Consider the following 19,152-nt stretch of genomic DNA (forward strand, 5'->3'; position numbering starts at 1 on the left):
AAATGTACCCTTCCTTCTTATTATGATGCCAAAACTCCGACTACAATAGTCGATTATAATTTCGATTGACATAATTGCTACCAAAATTACATAAGACAATCGATTGACATAATTTCGATTTGACTTATTAAGTAAAGCATAGAAATAGAACTCTAGTACGGTCACAATTAAGCAAGTCTAAACTACGGAAAATTAACTCATCCAAGTCTTACGTACTTGACTACACCGCAATTGTGGCATAATAGCAAGCTTACATATCATCTCAATATTGTATTCTAATATTTGAGTTTCATGAGTTAGGACAATGCTCATGTATCATGATTTTGAGTAAAAATCTAAAGCTATTGAACATTTATTGTATTTCAGAAATACCATGTAAAAACTAGTTCTCACACTATGACATCGTTTTAGAGTGTTAGTCTCTATAGTTGGACAACTAAATCTATGTATTCTAACAAGTGTCATATAGCAAATAATAGATCAATTACTACTCTAATTGCTTTATAAATTTCACGACGTACCGGAAAAATAATGCTCACATATAGTCATAAAATTACTATTTATATATGTATTCCCCTATATCATCGCTTAAACATTAATTTCACCCGGTCACCCGGAGATTGCGACCATTTGAAAATCACTGCTTTCTTTTAGTCGCTATGAAGCTCGTTCATGTATGTATTTTGACTATTTTCCATCACCACTTTCCACTAGCTAACTAAACGACGCCGTAGAGCGTAATAGGTGCCGACAACACGTGTCCAATGAATCCCACACATTAGTCAATCGGTCAAGATTCAAGAATGAAGATACTCAAAACCTGCTCTATTCCCTATTCTACCCTCGCCTCTCTCTCTTCCTCTGCCTCCTCCCTTCCTCTCCTCCATTGGCCGCTCTGCCTTGGTCCCCAAGCTCACTCCCGCCGCCTCCTCTCCCCTTCTCCCTCTCTTCAACCCCAAAACCTCAGCTCTTCTCCCACCTTGTCAATAACGCCGTCACCGTTAATGCCGGCGTCTGCTACTCCTTGAAGTTTCACTCTCTCTGGCTCCGCCGCCTCACCCCCAAGGTCGGTTTCTTCGTTTCTCATTAGTGTGGTTCATGTTTTGATATTGAAGCAGCCAAGACGCAGAACATGATGTGTTTGAATTCGCAGGTAGTTAGTTAATGCGAAGAAGATGATGATGGCGAAAACACATAGGTTTGTGTCGTGGGAGGAGCGCATTATGTGTCACGACCGTGGTAACCGCGTGGTGTATTATTACATGAAGAAGGCTTCAGGTGAACATGTCCTTGCCGTTATAGGCACCGAGAAGAGCATACGTCACATGCTGTATGTTGTTTCCGATGAGTTCCTCGACACTTGTGGCTCCAATGGTTCCATCAATGCTCGTACCAGGTGGCGAGCCCGACGTGAAGTTGTGCTCTGGCTTGATTCCTTGCTCTCCAAGCGCCGCCGCTCACAGCTTTCAAGTATGTATGTTTTTTTTAGCTTCAGTTCATTCAGTGTGATGGCTAGTATATTGTTTATTGTGTTTAGCTTTGAACAGAAACACATGGTAGACGGCTAGCACATTTGATATACCAGGTTTAGGATACTAATTGCTCGCACAGTTGGATATTGCTAAGTGAAGCAATGTCCTATGCATAGTTGCAGAGTGCTTTAGCTATAAGGGAATTCTAAATGTGAACATTTTAGAACCACAAATGGAGATGATCTTCGTTTGTAATGTAAAGATATTAGTACACGGTGTATTTGTTCGTGTCTCTATTTAGTCATTCTTTCATGAGCACTTTCTTGGCCAGCTTGTTCTCCTATCACATTAAACATCCTTGCCTTTACTTCTTCTTGTATCACAAAGACACTGCACCACTAACTTCCGGGGGAGAGAGAGAGAGGCGAAAAGGGCTAGTATGAGTTTGTCAACAGAATTTTCAAGCTCAAAAGACAGAATTGGTACCATGTCTCATAAATCACTTTCGCTTCTGCTTCCCTTGGCACTATTCTTTGTGAATGTTATGGGCACTGTTTTCTCTATGAAATCAAACTTTTGAGTTTTGGCAAACCCATCGAGCCATTAAAATTTAAAGATAGTACACGGTGTATTTGTTTGCAACCTTACCAGTTCAAATCTGGATGTGGAATCTTTGCTATTGTTTTATCAGATGTGTATACATCATGTCAGCATGCAGGGTAGCTGTAGTTATTTAAGTTCAAAATTATGTGTTTATGGAGTGACATCTGAAATCGCTCGTAACCAGGCACTATTACCATATCTATTCCTTAATTAATTCTATAGCTTCCTTATTTGGTTTTGGAATTGTCAACCTCTGGGTATTCACCAGAGTTTCCAAATGAGATTGTAACCATTATTGGAAGACTTTGTTGAATAATAGTAGTCTTCTGTGGAATTGTTCATTTATCTTCTTACTAGTTTAATCTATTAGAGAGACAGTGTTGCCAAAAACTGGTATCCTATATCAGAATTCATGTTTATCTTTAGTTCTGGCAAAACCCATTGTCTGGAATTTCTTATCACGTTGATCATGAAGACTTTAAACATATTTAGAGTTCAGTTTGTGTTTTGCAATCTTATTTGAGCCAAATGGTACCATAACTAATAATGAGTCTTTCCTATGTCTGTCTTCTCTCCCATACAAATATAGGGGGAATTGGGATTTTGGATACCAGTTTGACAATCAGAGCGAATCGTTCATTTGAATGCAGTGTTCAAGTCTTCCGTTCTTTGTCATCTAGAGAGTACACTAAAACTGACAGCCTGTTCTGTGAACTTCTTATTGATACGTTATTACTTGTTGATGTGCTTGCTTTTTCAGTTTTGAAGCAAGGCTTTAAGAACAGTCATTATTTTGAAATTGTCATTGTCTGGTCTAATTCCGTTGTGATCTTCTTATCACATTTCTTTGCTTCTTGACCTTGCAGTTTAATTTAAGATTCACCTTACTCATCCTTTAACAGATTCACCGATGAATGAAAGAATGCAATCTTTAACGCTTTATGGAGTCGGTGCTTGTCAAACTGATCAGATGGTATCCATTACTTGTCTTTTGCTAAGTCTGTATTCTAGGTTTGCAGATTTTTACGAGTAATTTCAATTTCTGATTCAGGTTCCAAGGAAACTGAAAGGTCAAAATTCACATATTGACTGGTCTGGTGCTGCCTGGATTTGTGGCAAGCAGCTGAAGCACTACCCAACATTTTGTAAGGATGGAAACACTGTTTCTGTAAGCAAACAACTGATTATCTATTGCTGTTGCTTTAGAATGTTTTTTTTCCTTTAAGAAGTATTATTGTATACTTATACCTCATTGACATGACGACATGTAGTTGTGCTCAATTTATTAAATTTTTTTTTTCCAGTCTGTAATTTTTTTTTGTCATTCCCGGCGTTGATTTTCAGGTCCATTCCTTTGTCTACATTATGGCTATAGAGAAACAGTACTACCTTGGTTATGTTGAAGACATGTATGAAGACAGGAAAGGGAAGAAAAAAATCAAAGTGCGTTGGTTTCACCACAGTAAGGAGGTGGAGGATGTAATCCCTGATCTGAACCCACATCCAAAAGAAGTTTTTATCACACCTCATGTACAGGTGATTAGTGCTGAGTGTATTGATGGTCCTGCAGCAGTTTTAACTCCTAAGCATTATGAGACATGTTTGGCTAATATTGCTCACAGTACTATATCTGGAGTCCATATGTGCTTTAGACAGCTTAAGAACCATGAGCTTAGGCCCTTCAGTCTTGCTAAGTTGCAGGGGTATTCTAATCAGGCAATCCTTTCTTCTTTACATCTCCACCAAGTCTCCAAGAAAGTAGTCAAGTCTTATATGCTATATGATAAAGATGAGGAAGAGCCAACATTTGGTGATCCCCTGAGGGTGCATTGTAAGAGAAATAGAAGCTACGAGGAGCATCAAGGACGTGTGCCTGGATTTTTGGGTATCAGAAACTTGCATACACAAAGTCAGCCAAAAAACTGTGTTCCAACATACCCAAAGTTGAAAATAAAATTATTAAGGAAATCAATTGGAGTTGAGGTTGTTCAATCTGTTCCCCGATGTCCCGTGTCTTTTAAGGTTGATGAGAAGATAGAATTGCTCTGTCAAGATAGTGGCATTCGAGGATGCTGGTTTAGGTGCAAGGTTTTGCAGACATCTCGGAAGCTTCTCAAAGTCCAATATGATGATGTGCAAGATGTAGATGAGTCTGGTAATTTGGAGGTATGTCCATTTTTTTTTTAAATTCTCTTCTGGCTTCATGATGAAAGAGGTGAGCTTGGCCAGACATTTGGTGGTATATACTCGGGTTTGCCTCAAATTTTCTTCAAGTACATATATAAATTATATAGCTTCATTGCTCGTCTCATATACTGAGGGTTTGAGTGTGTGATTTGCATATAGCTAGATGCAATACAATTCTATTCAAAATTGTGTCTTAGAATCTCAAGAATCAATGTTAAGTTGTAGTATCCTTGTCAAAAAAAAATTTGTTGAGTTGTAGTATGTGTAATTCTCAAGGAAAAATAGTGTTCTAGCATGCATAGTTTTTAAGAAATGTGCATGTAGACTAATCACAGAAGGAATTGAGATGTTCACATTTTTGTTATCTGTAGGAATGGGTCCCTGCTTTTAGAGTTGCTGCTCCTGATAAACTGGGCATGAGATGCTCAGGCCGCCTGACAATTCGGCCCTGCTACCCCAATGATTCTGCCTTGTTTTCTATTGCGGTTGGACTACCGGTTGATGCATGGTGGAGTGATGGCTGGTGGGAAGGTGTTGTTGCTGGAGTTGATGTCTCTGGAACTGCTGTACAAGTCTACTTCCCTGGTATGCTCCTAGATGGAAGCCTTTTTTTTAGCATGTTTCTCGCCTTTCACATAATGCACAATGCACAGCTTAGTTCAGCTTGTTAGTATGTTAACTGGTTTGCCAGGCGGTTAGCATTATTAATTCTTCGAATGTGATCCTAGGTGAGGACAAGCTTCTGAGCTTCCAAAGACAGAATATTAGAGCTTCGAGAGACTGGGTTGACGACAGATGGGTTGATGTGAAGGGAAAGCCTGATATACTGTTACATATATCTGAAGATGTCAGATGTAGCAAAAAAATCATGACACCTTATGCTACTGCTATGGCTGAGGGGTGTCTCTCCAAAGTTAATACATCTAAATTTGAAGCTTTTGAAGAAAAACTACCAAATTTAGTTCCACTGGGTCATGAGTTGGATAATGATGATCCTAGAAATGGCGGTACTTGCAACAAGGTTGATTTTCTTTTCAGGGAAGAAGTTGATCCTGCCAATGAGAAATGTGAAACGCCAGATGCCATGGATGTGGCTGCTCAGGACTAATTTGGAGAGTTTCTTACCTTGATGACAGTGTCCTGGTTCTTGTAGATAAAAGGAAAGTATCGGGATAGGAATATAAAAAGAATGTTACTTGCAACCATGAGAATTGGCAGGTGTACGGCTATATATATCTGAAGATTTTATATTTTGTGGGATCAAGCTCAGAAGTAGATGTAAGCAGATGATAGTAGCTTAGTTCATTCTTAAGAGTTCAGTGGTTTGTACTTGTGCAGCTAGCAACTTTTGTCCTGGTATATTTCCCAGATTTCAGATGTAATTGTACAGCCTATAATGTAAGTTTTAGTCTTCGATGCTTTAAAGTTTAAAGCATACTGGGGTAGAAGTTTGCTGTTAATTTTTTATTTTTTTTGTAACATTGGAAGTGTCTCAGTACTTTGACTTGCTTTTCGTTTGGAACCGTAGACTGCCTGACGATATTGTAATACATCCTGTTGTCCAACAAGAGGTACTTGAGAGAAGTATGTCAATGCTTAGCATGGGAGATGTGTGATTTCATGCCACCACCTAATTAGCATGTTCTAATGTCATTGTTAAGGAAGAATGTTCATATAAAAATGCAAAGACAAATTGCTAATTTACTTTTAATTTATAAGGCTAAAATACAGCATTTTCCTTTTGGTTATTTCTGTGGAACAAAATTGATACAAAATCAAATAATTTACAACATAAAGAACAACAAGCCAGGCATCACATGATTCACATCAAGACTGTGCTATCCCCTTTTTAACAAGCATATCATAGACCCTGTCGATTTTACTAGGTTCAATCTTGAACAGGTGATGGGCATCTGATCTTTTGGTGACATTGCCGCTGAAAATTTCAATAGACATAACTTCTTCCATCTTAAGGTAAATGGGTGGGGGTAGCTTCATTTCGCTGCAGAGACGTTTCTCCTGCCACAGGACAAAAGTAGACAGGCAAGTTGAAAGCAGGTCCATGAAAAAGATGATCAATTGTCTCCAATACTAGAACATAATTTTCAATAGTATAGTGAGTTTAAAAGAAATACCCTATTAACATGAAGGACCACTAGTGAGCCTTTTTTAAAAACCAAATTGTGTCTTTGAGAATTGAGACAAACAAACTAAGTCGGTAATGTATACTTACAGGTTCAGACAGTAAATCTGATCCATAAACACCCAATATATCCAGTTCACCAGCAGAGCTTAAATTGTGACCTCCCTGACCACTTGGGCCAACCTCGCCACTTTCCTTTACTCTGCGACCATTTTCTTCAGCTTCTCTTTTCCTTTTATGTTCAAGATATCTATCGGCCTCAGATGATGTGCGACAACCAGCATTTCGGGCTTCCTGTAAGAAAATATTATATGAAGTTATGAACTAGGAAGGAATCGATAAAACATACATGTTTGTGTGGGTTTTTATGTTTGAGAATATATGATGACTGTTTAAGGAATTCAAGAGCACAATGTGCCAAGGATGAAGGGCTACCAATTATCGGACAAGATCGCATAAGACTTTTGACATTTGACATGTTAGTGTTTGGAAGCTAAGCCCTAATAAAACATTTTAGGTAGGATTGATTTGACAGCATAATTACGAAAAATATGTTCCCATTGGTAAGTGAAAGTGGATAGCAACCAAGAGTATTTTTCTTGAAGGACGAAACACAAATCAATACATATAGAAGTCTGATGTCAGCTAAGGGTCATACCTTAAGTTCTTGGATCCTCTTCAGTGCCCGATGCTCTGCAATAACAGTTTGAACTAGTTCTGCATGCTCTTCCTTGGAGTGGAAGCACATGAAGACATCATAACGTCGGCATATTGCCTTTTCTTCCACAGATAAGTCCTTTTCAAAAGGATTTGGATATAATAAATTTCTTTCTAGTATGAAATCCTTTCTACGCTTCCTCTCATCAAGTCTGCCAAAAACTTTAAGTTAAAGAGCAATAAAGGGAGAATAGGATCTCTATACATGCTAAAAAAGGTACTTAATAGGTTTAAGCAACAAATGTCCATAACTTGGATTATTTCATGTTATTGTTTTTTTTTACAGGATATTTTTCCATGTTAGAACTATCATATGTGGAAGAAAACAACTCACATAAACCAACCTTATTGCACCAGTAACTAAAAACAACTAATAGTGATCAAGTACCTCTTTGCATAGATTCGCAGCACTCTTAACTTCAGCTCACGCTCATCCTCAGTGTCATTATCCTTAAATTCCATATCAGCCAATAACTGCTCAGAATCATTATCATATTCAGGATCAAACTCCTGCCTTTTGGGGTTATAACCACTCATCTCAATTAAAGACGGACCCTCATTCACCAAAGAACTCGGTTTCTTGCCTTTCCTGCCAGCTTGAGGCTCTGCCAACAAAAAATAATGAAGAGTTAGTAACTATATCTTGAACATATTAAGTTATGGATCTCAGATCAGTTCATTTAACTAGCTCATTAATACAAAGTGAATGAATAAGAGTTGGATAAAAACAGATGCACAAACACTCGCCCATTCCAGCAGACATGCACACACAGGACAAACAACCATGGGCAAGCTCTAGTTATTAAATTTGTGTCTATTTTGTTAGAGCTTAACACCAATAAAAGCGAAATTCCATAACAAAGGGGTCATTTGCAATATGTAGGTGAAGATTATGTACAACCTTCCACTTTAAAGACACCAGGACCATCTTTCATCTGTGCCATGTTGGATGGCTTCTTGTGACCAGCTATTGCTGCTACATTTGCACCACTAGAGCGAGCTCCAGATTCTGCATCTAAATTGTGAGAAAAGGTAGTAGTCTGAGAATCAAATCTGAAGAGTACATCCATGTGATAAAATATAAGTCAAGAATAGATCATATCTGACCAGTGTTGATGCTGGACAGTAAACGGCTAGAGGGGCCACCTTTGTGTGAATCTTCCAATCTGAGTAAATCAAGAATATTTCAATGAAATGATACATCATATGTGTACTGAAAATATAACATAAAATGCAAATTGAAATGATGTAATTACTTGATTCTAGAAGGAGAAAATGGAGATTCCTCTTTCACATTGTGATCCCCGAGCATAGGAAATCCTATAGCAGAAAAAAAATTTGTTATGAAGAAGAGCACGGATAAGAATAAGATAAGAAAAGATGTGACCTTTTAAAGTATGTAACTCATAATATGCCATCCATTACTGTTCTAGTGGAAGAGAAACCTAGTGAAGCTCAATGCACAAAACTAATTAAGTCTGTGTCTTCTATGAGAAGTATCATTATATTATGAAGAGATATATATAGCATGGGTGACAAGGATTTGGGTAGACCAGTAGCCATCCTACCTGTCTGTCTAGAAGTCAAGTAACATGTATGACTGTGACTTAATGACAGTTCACAAGGGAAGGAACCAAAACCATAAAAATAATATAAAACACAAATTGGAGAGGGAGTAGTTGTTGCTAACCTTTTTTGTCCTCACCATGCCCTTTAGCCATGGCAAGAAGCTCTTTTCTGTTTTTTCCAACAACGTGAGACATGTCCTTGAACAAATACATGCAAAAACTTGAATATTCTTGATGTGAAAGACAAAGATAGAAGGAAAATCAACTTGTTGAAAATGCATCATACCGGAAGAGGAAAGTATGGAGAGTTCAAATAGACATTCGTATAATGTTCAATACATTGTTCTTTACTCTTTGTCCCAACATGCTCAGCAACTTCAGCCCAGTTCCCCAATCCATACATTTCAGTTGCCTACAAGGAATTTATAGAACAAACATTGGTATTTAATATCAGTCAGTAATACCCTCAATATCCTAATACTTTGACGAAAAGATCAAGGATGACCCAGTGATAAGGCAGTTGAGAAATGAAATATGAGGTAAAATACCTCCAGAAGCAGTATTTCATCATCTGCATTCCAGTCTGGGCAGATAAGTGGAAAAGACAAATTGTCCTGTTGAAATGAAGATATCAATGCACAATGAGGAATACTGTCATCTGTCCAGACACTAGTATCAAGCATTACATCATATCTGGAGGAAAACTAGACTGATCACTTTGTTGACTTAAAAAACGGAATTATAATATAAAACTAGATTGTCTTATGTCTGCATATGCGTTTTACATGATTTAGATCCTGTTTATTATATACATGATAAATATTTGTTGAGGAGGTAAGCCTAAACAGTAATAAATGATAGAATGAGGAGGCCTGATCATCTAATTGTTAGAGAACAGGTTAAACAGGAAAGAAGCCACTTCTACATAACAAGACACTTGATGCACAACTTCTGTTAAGCAAAAAACTTGAACCAAGTGAAATTTCAATAACATGATGATAAAAAAAAAAAAGACTAATTACTCAATACTAACCAAAACTTGGTAAGGGTGGTTGCTTTTATGAGATGTTAGCTCTGCTCCCACAGAGAAACACTCTATACATAGATCGAAATCAGGGCAGTAATTGCACTTGATTCGGATCTTCCCCGTAATGTCTTTGTTGCAGTAATTGCAGTGATAAGCCCTTTTGCCTTCACTCTTCCCCTGACCTGCTTCCAACAGTAGAGAAAATTAGAAACCTAACTCGAAACAAAAACAGCCAAACCGGGTAAAGAAAAAAACAACTTCTTCAGAACTCTCATGTCATTAATCCACCATTCGGCATTATGTCACAACTTTACAACTACATAGTAATGGTACCTGCAGCTGAAGATTCTAGATTCTCTCCACTGGATGCATTCTTTTTCCTCCTTGATCTGCACGGAACAAAAATCCGTATTCAGATGATAAAGAAACATCAGCTTATATCAAATTGAGTAAACACAATGACCATCATGAGCCACAATAACAAAAACCAATCATTAACAGTGTAACAGCTCCAGTGAAATTCCCAAATGCCAAATATGCAACACAAGCAATCAAAATCCCAAACGACATGAGCTGAATTGTGACTAATCGAAAAAGCGCGAAACTTGAGAATTGAGAAAAAAAAGGAAAAGGTGAAACCTTTGAGTGGGGTCGTCGTCGGAGTGGAAGTTTCCACGAGAACGACCCATTTGGCGAAGAAGCTGAGCGAGCTGCACCAAACTCGAATCTGTGCTGCTGAATGGAAGATGTATTTAGGAACTGGGCTTTCTCTTCGGACCAGAAATAGTGTCGCAAATGTTGGAGTTTTGAATTGTGGTGTAAGATCAATGTCTCTGTGTGTGAGAGAGAGAGAGAGCTGCACTGATTTACAGGCACAATTCTGAAGTTTGGGTGTTTTTACCTGTTTCAGAGCTCGATGGTCTTGTTGGTCTGAACAATGAACACAAGGAAAAAGAAAAGAAAAGAAGAGAAAACAAAAAAGAAACCAGAGTTGATTTGGGCCGAGCTGTCATTGAGCTTGTTGGGTTTCGTTGGACATGTGTCATCTTCGGAATCCGGTTCGGATCTGTTGTATTTGCTCAATACATGTTCGGACACTCAGGCATTAACCAAAAAATAATAATCTCACACTCAAGTGATTAGTGAAACAAACAATAGTGTTTCAGGTAATGAGCTTCAGCTGATTGTTTATATTAGAGGGGGTTCTCTAGAATAGGTCAGGTGTTAAAAGTGAAAGCTCAATCACTAAAACAAAATTATCACAATCCTATAGATGTAAGGCTACTCCCATTCTCTTATGTTCATTTGGTTTAGCTTTTAGGCATACTCCTCTAAAGGCTGATATGAAAAAAGATTGTCATCAGTATACATTACATTAATTGATTACTCGTTCTACGAGATCAAGTTCGTAAACCGTATACTTCCAATAATCAATATTATTGCTATACACATTCAAATTATTATAATTTTGTTTTTCAATTCATGAGTTTGGATCATTGGATGGTCTCGACGGCAATCAAATCGAAGACGAGCGGCGCGGAGGGCGCAAAAATTTGAACTCAGACAGCGCCACAGCACACGAGACTCTCCTCATTTCTCCGCCACGTGTCCCCTCACCCTCCTCCATTTCAAAACTTGAAATCCCACCACTTCACTCCTCACTCTTCTTCTTCCTCCTCCTTCAATCTTCATCCTCTCACAAACCCTAGCAGAGATGAAGCCCTCATCCCGCTACAGCTCCTACGACGCGCGCTCCTCCACCTCCTCCTCCGCCGAGTTCAAGCCCAACCACCCCACCTCCTCCTCACGCGCCCTCGTCAAATCCAAGCCCTCGCCGGACCCCAACCTCACCACCATGGTCAGAAAGTTCATGGAGAAGCGCTCCTCCTCCTCCTCCTCAAAGCCCAAGCCGGTTACCGGGATGGTGGTTCCGTCCGATGTAATCTCCGACGGCCTCAAAAAGACTGCCAAAAACGGCTCCAACTTCGCCTCGCTGCACCGCAAGCTGTTTGGGAAGGCCGCCGGATCGGCGGACAAGAAGAAGGAGGTGAAGGCTTTGACCGAGGTCAAAGGGAACACGAGGACGTTGGCCATGGTGTTGAGAAGTGAGAGAGAGCTTCTCAGTTTGAACAAGAATCAAGAATCGGAAATCGCTGAGCTCAAATTGATGCTTCAAGACAAGAACAGAGAAGTAAGCATCTTCAATTTTTATCTTTACATTGATAATTAATGTCCCCAAGATTTAAATTTCAGATCTTGATGCATTAAACATGAACTGGAGATTACAGTAGTCTACTTTTGAATGCAATGATTGTAATGTGGTGAATGATAATGAGGCGGTTTTGGAAATTTTAGGTGGACAAATTGAAGGACTTGTGCTTGAAACAAAGGGAGGAGATCAAATCGTTGAAGAGCACGATTTTGTTCCCGGATGTTATGAATTCTGAGCTTCAAGAGCTGCTAGAGAAGCAAGGCTCAGAGCTGAAGCAAGCCAAACAAGTAATCCCAAATCTTCAAAGGCAGGTCACTTCTCTCACTGGCCAGCTCCAATGCCTTGCAGTGGATCTTGCTGAGGTATTAATTGCTACTCTACTTCCTATACTTCCTTATCTGAAAGTATAATTTCCGACTTAATTCGATAGTTATGGTCATGTTCTCTGTAAATTTTGGACTATAATGTTTAGGTGTGGATTGTGGAATACAATGTAAACTGAATTTGAAGGGAATCAATTGCTTCTGTAGGTTCCGTCTAATACGTGCGTCTTTTGATTTATGTTGTGCTGACAAATGTTATACTGGTTGAGCAGATGAAAGCAGACCAACATTCAGTGAGGGCATGTTTTCAAAGTGATGACAGTATTCCCAGAACTCCAACTTATCATTGCAAAGAGTCTTCAAACTCTCTGGTAAGCGAACCGCTATTGGGAACCTTTTTTACTTTTGCTGGCGAGTTTTAGTGTTGAATTATATAGAAATGAATAGCAGATATGTGGCTTCCAAGTTCATTTACAAAGAACTCGTTTCCTATTTACTAATTGTCTCTTGCACCATCCAAACAGGAGATCAGCTCTGGTGATCCAACCAGTCCTGGTAGTCCAGACGACATGTTCCTAAAGGACTTAAATCCATGCTTAACACCCTTCTGTGCTAAATCAAAGTCCAAGGTCAAATTTTATTTTGTTTCATGTACTATGCATTGTTGTATTCCTTGGGAGTTATAATAGTTCTTAGATTCATAAATGTTTGAATTGTGGGTTGATATTTTCATTGCAGGAATTTGATGAGATGGGTTACTACTCTCCACATGGACAGGATGAAAGCTTATCGAATAACAACGTAGAGTTTGGATTTAATTATTGTGCGAGGAAGTTGACCAGAAGTTCTGACTGTTGCCAGAGATCTGAAACAGAAAGCAGAACAGCTCATGCAAATTGGAGATCTGGTGATGCGCAACGAACATATGGCAATCGAACCCACCGTAATTATTTTTAGATCAGTTGGTATCTGTTTCTTCATATTAGTCACTGTTTTTCCCTTATCACCATAATCACAAACACACGATATACTGATAAAGTGCTGAAAGTCCATCATTTACAGCGGAAGAGTGTATGGTTGAGGAGATGAAGTTACTGGTTAGTGCTTCTACATGGTGCACCTGAAAAACATGAATAATATTTGTTACTTACCTTGTTCATCCAGATTTAATTCTAGTACAAAAGATATCGGTTCTATTTGAGTACATACTGCATTCAGTTCGAGGAACAATCTTAACCTACTTTTAGCTGATTTTGTGAATCAATACTACATACTAATTGGAATACATTCATTTGGGAGGAGATATAACAGTGGATAGAGTAGGGTCTGTTATAAGCGCAGTTACACCAGCAGGATGTTACGTTCATATGAATTTATATGTAGCTGAAACATTGCCAAACTGAATTACGGCATCAATTCCATGGCACCTGAAGATAGTGCCATTGCATATATTTGGTGTGATAACCTGTGCATTGTTAACATAGAAACTAGTTCTACCCCGGTTGTTGATTCTGATCATCTTGTTATCAACACCGGTTGGCACAATGCTCCCAGTTGGAAAATGTAAAAGGTCATTGAACGAGAGAGGCATCAAGATTGCATGGCTTGTCAGGAACTCTTCGAGGTGGTTTACTGAGATTGGGGATTCAGATAGTCGTAAGTCAACTGGCATCAAGTAGGTTACTGGCCGGTTTTGTTGTGCCGATCCATTCAACATCTGCAGAAGGATTGCAAATCCGTAGTGAGACTTTAATCTCATATCATTTACTGCATCCCTCAACTCACTGTTGTTGACATGAGCGATAAGCTCTGGTTCTCCATCTAGTTGTGATTCTGATATTGGGAAGAGAGCAACAAGGATGAGCAAAAACAATAGAGGATTCATTTTAGGGTGGAGAAACATCGACATTGCTTTGAGATCTGAGAATGGAGGGTAGTGTTGGTGCTCAAGGTATGATATGTTTTAAATCAACAGGGAAACAAATAGGATATGGCCTTTCAACTTGTAGGCAGGAAAATTATACTGCATGCGTGCTTCATGAAATTGTACTTTATTAGAGGCAAGTTTGAGGTAGGTAATGCACGAGGAAGCGTTCTCATGAAAATTTGACTACCAAACTTGAATTGCAGGCAAATCTTGGTAGAGGCATTGTTCTTGTTGTTGCAAGAATAGGTTCAATAGTTTGGTGGGACTAGAAATACTGAAAAGCTTAACTGGGAGTTACAAGGTATGAGCAAATAAGGAATGAATCGACTGTGAAATTGTTTCGATCATTAGAGGGGGAACCCAATCTTACTTTTAAGTTTTAAGTATCAAATATTTTCAACTTGTTCAAGTGGATCATGTACTCTTTATCTGACGATCGAGTAAGCAAACTTACACAGAGATGTTGCAATCATGTTTTAACTTGCTGGTAAATGACAGATGGGTCACTACTTCACTGTGGTGCTAAAGAACGAGGGTGCTTTAAGCAAAACTTTGAAAAATGCTGGTCTAAGCTGATTCTCTTATTTCGTAGAATTGAAGTAACGCATATAGAGCATGTGAACTGCTTCAACTTTGTCTAAAGCTGAGAATATTTTATAACAAAGTTTGTGCATAAATATAGTTCTTATCATCGGTCGAGTCCCAGTTCCGAGTGTGTAGTACTCAACTAAAGCTCTTGCAACAGTTCCGATCTGTTAAACAATGCCATCCAGTTTTCGAAGGCTTCTGCTAGCTCTACTGTGTTTAGTCCTAACGCCAAGATCTGGTACTTTACTTTGTAGTCATCTCTCCACTAAGCTGTTCTATTTCTTGGTTGTCAAAAATTCAAATTCTTTCTTTTGTTATTTGTTTGATAAAACTAGGTGGACAATTAGAGGAATGGTGCGTAGCCGATGAGCAGACCCCGGCGGATGAGCTGAAGATGGCACTTGATTGGGCTTGTGAGAAGGGAGGTGCAGACTGCAGTAAGATACAAGAGAACCAAGCTTGTTACTTGCCTAATACACTGGAACACCATTCCTCTTATGCTTTCAACAGTTACTATCAAAAGTTCAAGCAGGAAGGTGCAACATGTTACTTCAATGCTGCTGCCATGGTCACTGCACTTGATCCAAGTAATTCTAAATATTGAAGAAACTTTACTGAACTAATGCATTTTCAGTTTGTGTGCTGTTGTGTTAATCTCTCTTTGGCTTTGGTGACAGGTCACAACTCTTGCAAGTTTGAGTATATTCCTTGATGAAGATCTGGGGGATTTGCAGTGAGGTTTCAAGGTGGAAGCAGAGATCACTGTAAAAGAGATTCTTGTATCGCTCTAATACGAATTAATTTATATTTGAATGTATTGCTTTGCTTCGACGACACGTTCAGTAAATAAAACAAAAACTAGTTGACAAAAATAAGTTGAAGCAATTCACAAGCATAAATAGGAGGTCAATAAAACTTGCTAGGTTTTAGCAGTCGGCATTTTGAGTCGGCACAAGGGACACAAGTGATGGGTGTGCAGCCATAACACAATACAATCTGCATGAAAATAGTGTGAGCAGGGCAACCTAGCTAGTAACAGCAGAAGCCGGCTGTTCATACTCCTCCAAACAAACAGCACATGTTTCGCCTCCCACGACTTGAAGCATCAATCTTTCCAAGCCTTCAGTTGAATCACTGGTAGCAGGAACAAAATTGATCGTAGAGGGAGGAAATGCCTCCCAAGTACGCACAGTGATCTACCACATCTGCAAATACATCGGCAGATAGATCGGAATTGACAGCCTTGTCAATAGCCCGGAACAACTTGCGCATTGCCTTTGTTGCGGTGTGCTTCTTTCGGGATAAACTCGATCTCTACAAAATAAGCGGAGGGGGATCGAATCTCCTTGATAGGTTCCAGTTTAAGGTAAAACTTATCACAGTGATATGCCTGGGTTGAATCCCGTTCATATGGGCCCTCAAGGCCACGGCGGTCGTGATCGATATCCAATTTTGACTAGAAAATAATCAGAGTTGTCATCCGCTCCAATTGCTTGTTGGCATGTATAGTGGCGGGAAACATGGTCCGTGTTTAACGGAGTGAATTCCGGACAATCAATTCGTAGATTAATATATATAGGTTGATATGTATATGAAGAAATCATCAAGTTATATATCCAATTAATTCCAGTTGGTATCAGAGCCGTGCTCTGTTTTACCTGGGTTTGGTGTTTGCAGCTTCCGGTAATTAGTCGGAATAACCGACTGTTTTTTTTCCCAGCGTCGTGCTCCAGAAGTCAATACCACTGCAACCTCACCTCCTCGACGCCTCGACGAGCGCCGTTCTCTTCGACATAGACGACACACCGACGAGCCTCGACACCGGCGAGCCCCTCGGCGCCTCGACAAAGCTCCGATCTCGTTGCCGTCCCGCTGCTACAAACCACCGGCATCTCTTTCCGTCAGCACCGCCGCGTCAAGACCGCCGCATCGCGCTGCTTCCGCGCCCGAAACCGACCCGCTCAGATCCGAGAAGCCCGGCCCAGATCCGAGAAGCCCGGTCCATTCAACCCGACCCGGTCCATTCAACCCGACCCGGTCCATTCAACCTGACCCGGTCCACTCAACCCGACCCGGTCCACTCAGCTTCTATCAGTACATACTCACCAACAGTGCAAGTGCACCGGCGACAGATTGTTCTCTCCCTTTCTCGCATTTTTTGCTCTCTAATTCCTGATTTTTACATTGTCTCTTTTTTTCAATGGGCTCTGGACATGAAGCGGAGGGTTCTCAGCTCCCTGATGTTCCGACCTTCGAAGTATCTGTCAAAGGTTCTGACAGCGGTTCATTTGGGGGCGCCAAACTCAATGGAACCAATTTTCGTAAATGGAAACGACTTATGGCTGCTCATCTTCGCGGCATGCACAAGATGGGCCATGTCACCGGCGTCACTAAGGCTCCTAGTCCTGAGGATGTTGTTGCCTACAATAAATGGGACGACGATGATGGTCTTGTCATGTCCGTCTTGTGGAAGGCTATGAATGATGAGATAGTTGATTTGGTGGAAGCATGTGTTACTGCACAGGCAATATGGGAGACACTAGCCGGCTTATTTACTAATGACTCTGATTTTATACAGGTTCATGAGTTAATGTGCACAGCTTTGGCAATACATCAGGATGGGCAACCGGTGGCACACTATTTCACCAAACTAAAGAATATTTGGGCTGAGATTGATATGAAACGTCCTTGCATGATCAAAAATCAAGAGGATATTGTTTGGTACCAAAAAGAGAAGGAGATTGAACGAGTTCACCATTTCCTAAAAGGTCTCGATGCAAAGCATACCAGTGCAAAAGGCGAATTGCTCCGAATGACCGAACCACCTAGCCTTCTCACCGCTTTCACCTATATCCGAAAGGATGAGTCTCAGCAGGAGAGTAGTCTTCAGGCACCGGCTGTCGTTTCCAGTCTCACTGTTCATGCTCGTTCTTTGGCACCACCCATTCCACCAACAGCTTCCGCTCCCCTTCACCGACAGGGACCAACACCAGGCTTCGGGAATCAGCCTCGTCCTCCTTGCTCTTATTTCCATGATTCTAACCATGCTCGTACGACATGTTGGAAATTATATCCACACCTTAGGCCTAAGAGGCCTCATTATCGACCCCAGGCGAAAGCAGCTCTTCAATTAGTTCCGGAACCCGATATCTATGGAGTGGTTGGGCATGATCATCATACTGCTGGAGGAGCACCTACCGTCTCCATAGTTGGTCGCGGTCCAATTGGTATGGTTTTTAATATTTCTCACTCTGTTAGTTTTGATACATGGATTATTGATTCTGGTGCATCTGATCATATGACTTATGACAAATCTTATTTCACCGTATTGTCTCATCCACCCGTACCCTATGTTACTAATGCTAATGGTGAGGCATTCCCCGTGTTAGGGACAGGGTCCGTTCGTATTACTCCCACCATAGAGCTTCACAATGTCCTTTATGTCCCTGCTTTATCTCATAATTTGATATCTGTTCCCCAATTGAACACTGACGCTCAGTGCTATGTGACCTTTTTTCCTATGTATGTAATATTTCAGGATCTTCTCACCGGACGGGCAATTGGTCGGGGGTATCTGAGGGGCCGGTTGTTTCATCTGGATCTGACATACGCAGGGGGAAAAACAGGGGGACAATCTCGGACCGCTTTACTCTCCACTTCTGACAATCTAAGTGAAGTTTGGTTATGGCATCGTCGCTTAGGGCATCCATCTTTTAGTGTTATGAAAAAATCCATGCCTACTTTATTTCTTAGTGTGGACGAGTCTTGTTTATGTTGTGAGACATGTGTTTTAGGCAAGAGTTATCGATCTACCTATTCCCCTAGTACTTCTACTAAAAGTTCTCTTCCTTTTGAATTAATTCATTCTGATGTTTGGGGACCCTCTAAAGAGTCTACTATGTCAGGAATGCGTTATTTTGTGTCCTTTATTGATGATTGCACACGTCTTTCCTGGATTGTTCTTCTTAAAAATAAAAATGAGGTGTTTCCAGCCTTTCGTGCCTTCCATGCCAATATCCAAACACAATATAATGCTACCATTCGAGTTCTTCGTTCTGATAATGGGGGGGAATATATGAATCATGTCTTTCAGGAGTTCTTTAACGCACACGGGATTGTTCATCAAACAACGTGTCCTTACACACCTGAGCAAAATGGGGTTTCTGAACGGAAAAATCGTCATTTACTTGATATGGCTCGGTGTATTCTTTTTAGTGCCCACATGCCTAAATACCTTTAGGGTGATGCTGTCATTACTTCCGCCCACCTTATTAATCGTCTTCCATCTCGTGTTCTTTAAGGGAAAGTTCCATATGAGGTGCTTGCATCTCATGTCAAATTACCCTCGTTTCATAATCTTCCTGCCCGTGTTTTCGGTTGTGTTG

The 19,152-nt window shown here is 40.1% G+C and overlaps 4 protein-coding genes across 5 annotated transcripts; 3 read left to right on the forward strand and 1 right to left on the reverse strand.

The window, feature by feature from the left end:
* The first annotated feature begins 859 nt into the window (after positions 1–859).
* LOC126787793 (uncharacterized) lies at positions 860–5,682 on the forward strand. The gene is made up of 7 exons (XM_050513693.1): positions 860–1,066; positions 1,154–1,470; positions 2,978–3,048; positions 3,127–3,243; positions 3,420–4,241; positions 4,634–4,847; positions 4,991–5,682. Exons 2-7 carry the CDS (start codon positions 1,176–1,178, stop codon positions 5,368–5,370), a joined length of 1,899 nt encoding a protein of 632 aa, XP_050369650.1. The 5' UTR covers positions 860–1,066; positions 1,154–1,175; the 3' UTR covers positions 5,371–5,682.
* A 261-nt stretch (positions 5,683–5,943) lies between these two features.
* On the reverse strand, positions 5,944–10,603 carry LOC126786421 (transcriptional adapter ADA2b). 2 transcript variants are annotated; one of them, XM_050512245.1, is made up of 13 exons: positions 10,357–10,603; positions 10,051–10,106; positions 9,724–9,899; positions 9,239–9,304; positions 8,977–9,102; positions 8,813–8,888; positions 8,379–8,442; positions 8,230–8,288; positions 8,024–8,131; positions 7,511–7,727; positions 7,064–7,274; positions 6,496–6,699; positions 5,944–6,281 (listed from the first exon to the last, which is right to left on the reverse strand). In XM_050512245.1, exons 1-13 carry the CDS (start codon positions 10,404–10,406, stop codon positions 6,090–6,092), a joined length of 1,605 nt encoding a protein of 534 aa, XP_050368202.1. In that variant the 5' UTR covers positions 10,407–10,603; the 3' UTR covers positions 5,944–6,089. The 2 variants fall into 2 exon arrangements, with proteins under 2 accessions (XP_050368202.1, XP_050368201.1); XM_050512244.1 differs by having other exon boundaries at positions 8,024–8,137; positions 10,357–10,598.
* A 670-nt stretch (positions 10,604–11,273) lies between these two features.
* Positions 11,274–13,409, forward strand: LOC126788356 (uncharacterized). The gene is made up of 5 exons (XM_050514330.1): positions 11,274–11,908; positions 12,073–12,291; positions 12,525–12,623; positions 12,777–12,881; positions 12,991–13,409. The coding sequence occupies exons 1-5, from the start codon at positions 11,432–11,434 to the stop codon at positions 13,207–13,209; spliced, it is 1,119 nt and encodes a 372-aa protein (XP_050370287.1). The 5' UTR covers positions 11,274–11,431; the 3' UTR covers positions 13,210–13,409.
* Positions 13,410–14,901: 1,492 nt separating this feature from the next.
* LOC126788807 (PLASMODESMATA CALLOSE-BINDING PROTEIN 5-like) lies at positions 14,902–15,598 on the forward strand. Its single transcript, XM_050514818.1, has 3 exons — positions 14,902–15,005; positions 15,103–15,354; positions 15,445–15,598. Exons 1-3 carry the CDS (start codon positions 14,942–14,944, stop codon positions 15,477–15,479), a joined length of 351 nt encoding a protein of 116 aa, XP_050370775.1. The 5' UTR covers positions 14,902–14,941; the 3' UTR covers positions 15,480–15,598.
* Positions 15,599–19,152: the final 3,554 nt, after the last annotated feature.

This window comes from Argentina anserina, chromosome 3 (assembly GCF_933775445.1).
Source record: "Argentina anserina chromosome 3, drPotAnse1.1, whole genome shotgun sequence".
NCBI lineage: Eukaryota > Viridiplantae > Streptophyta > Magnoliopsida > Rosales > Rosaceae > Argentina > Argentina anserina.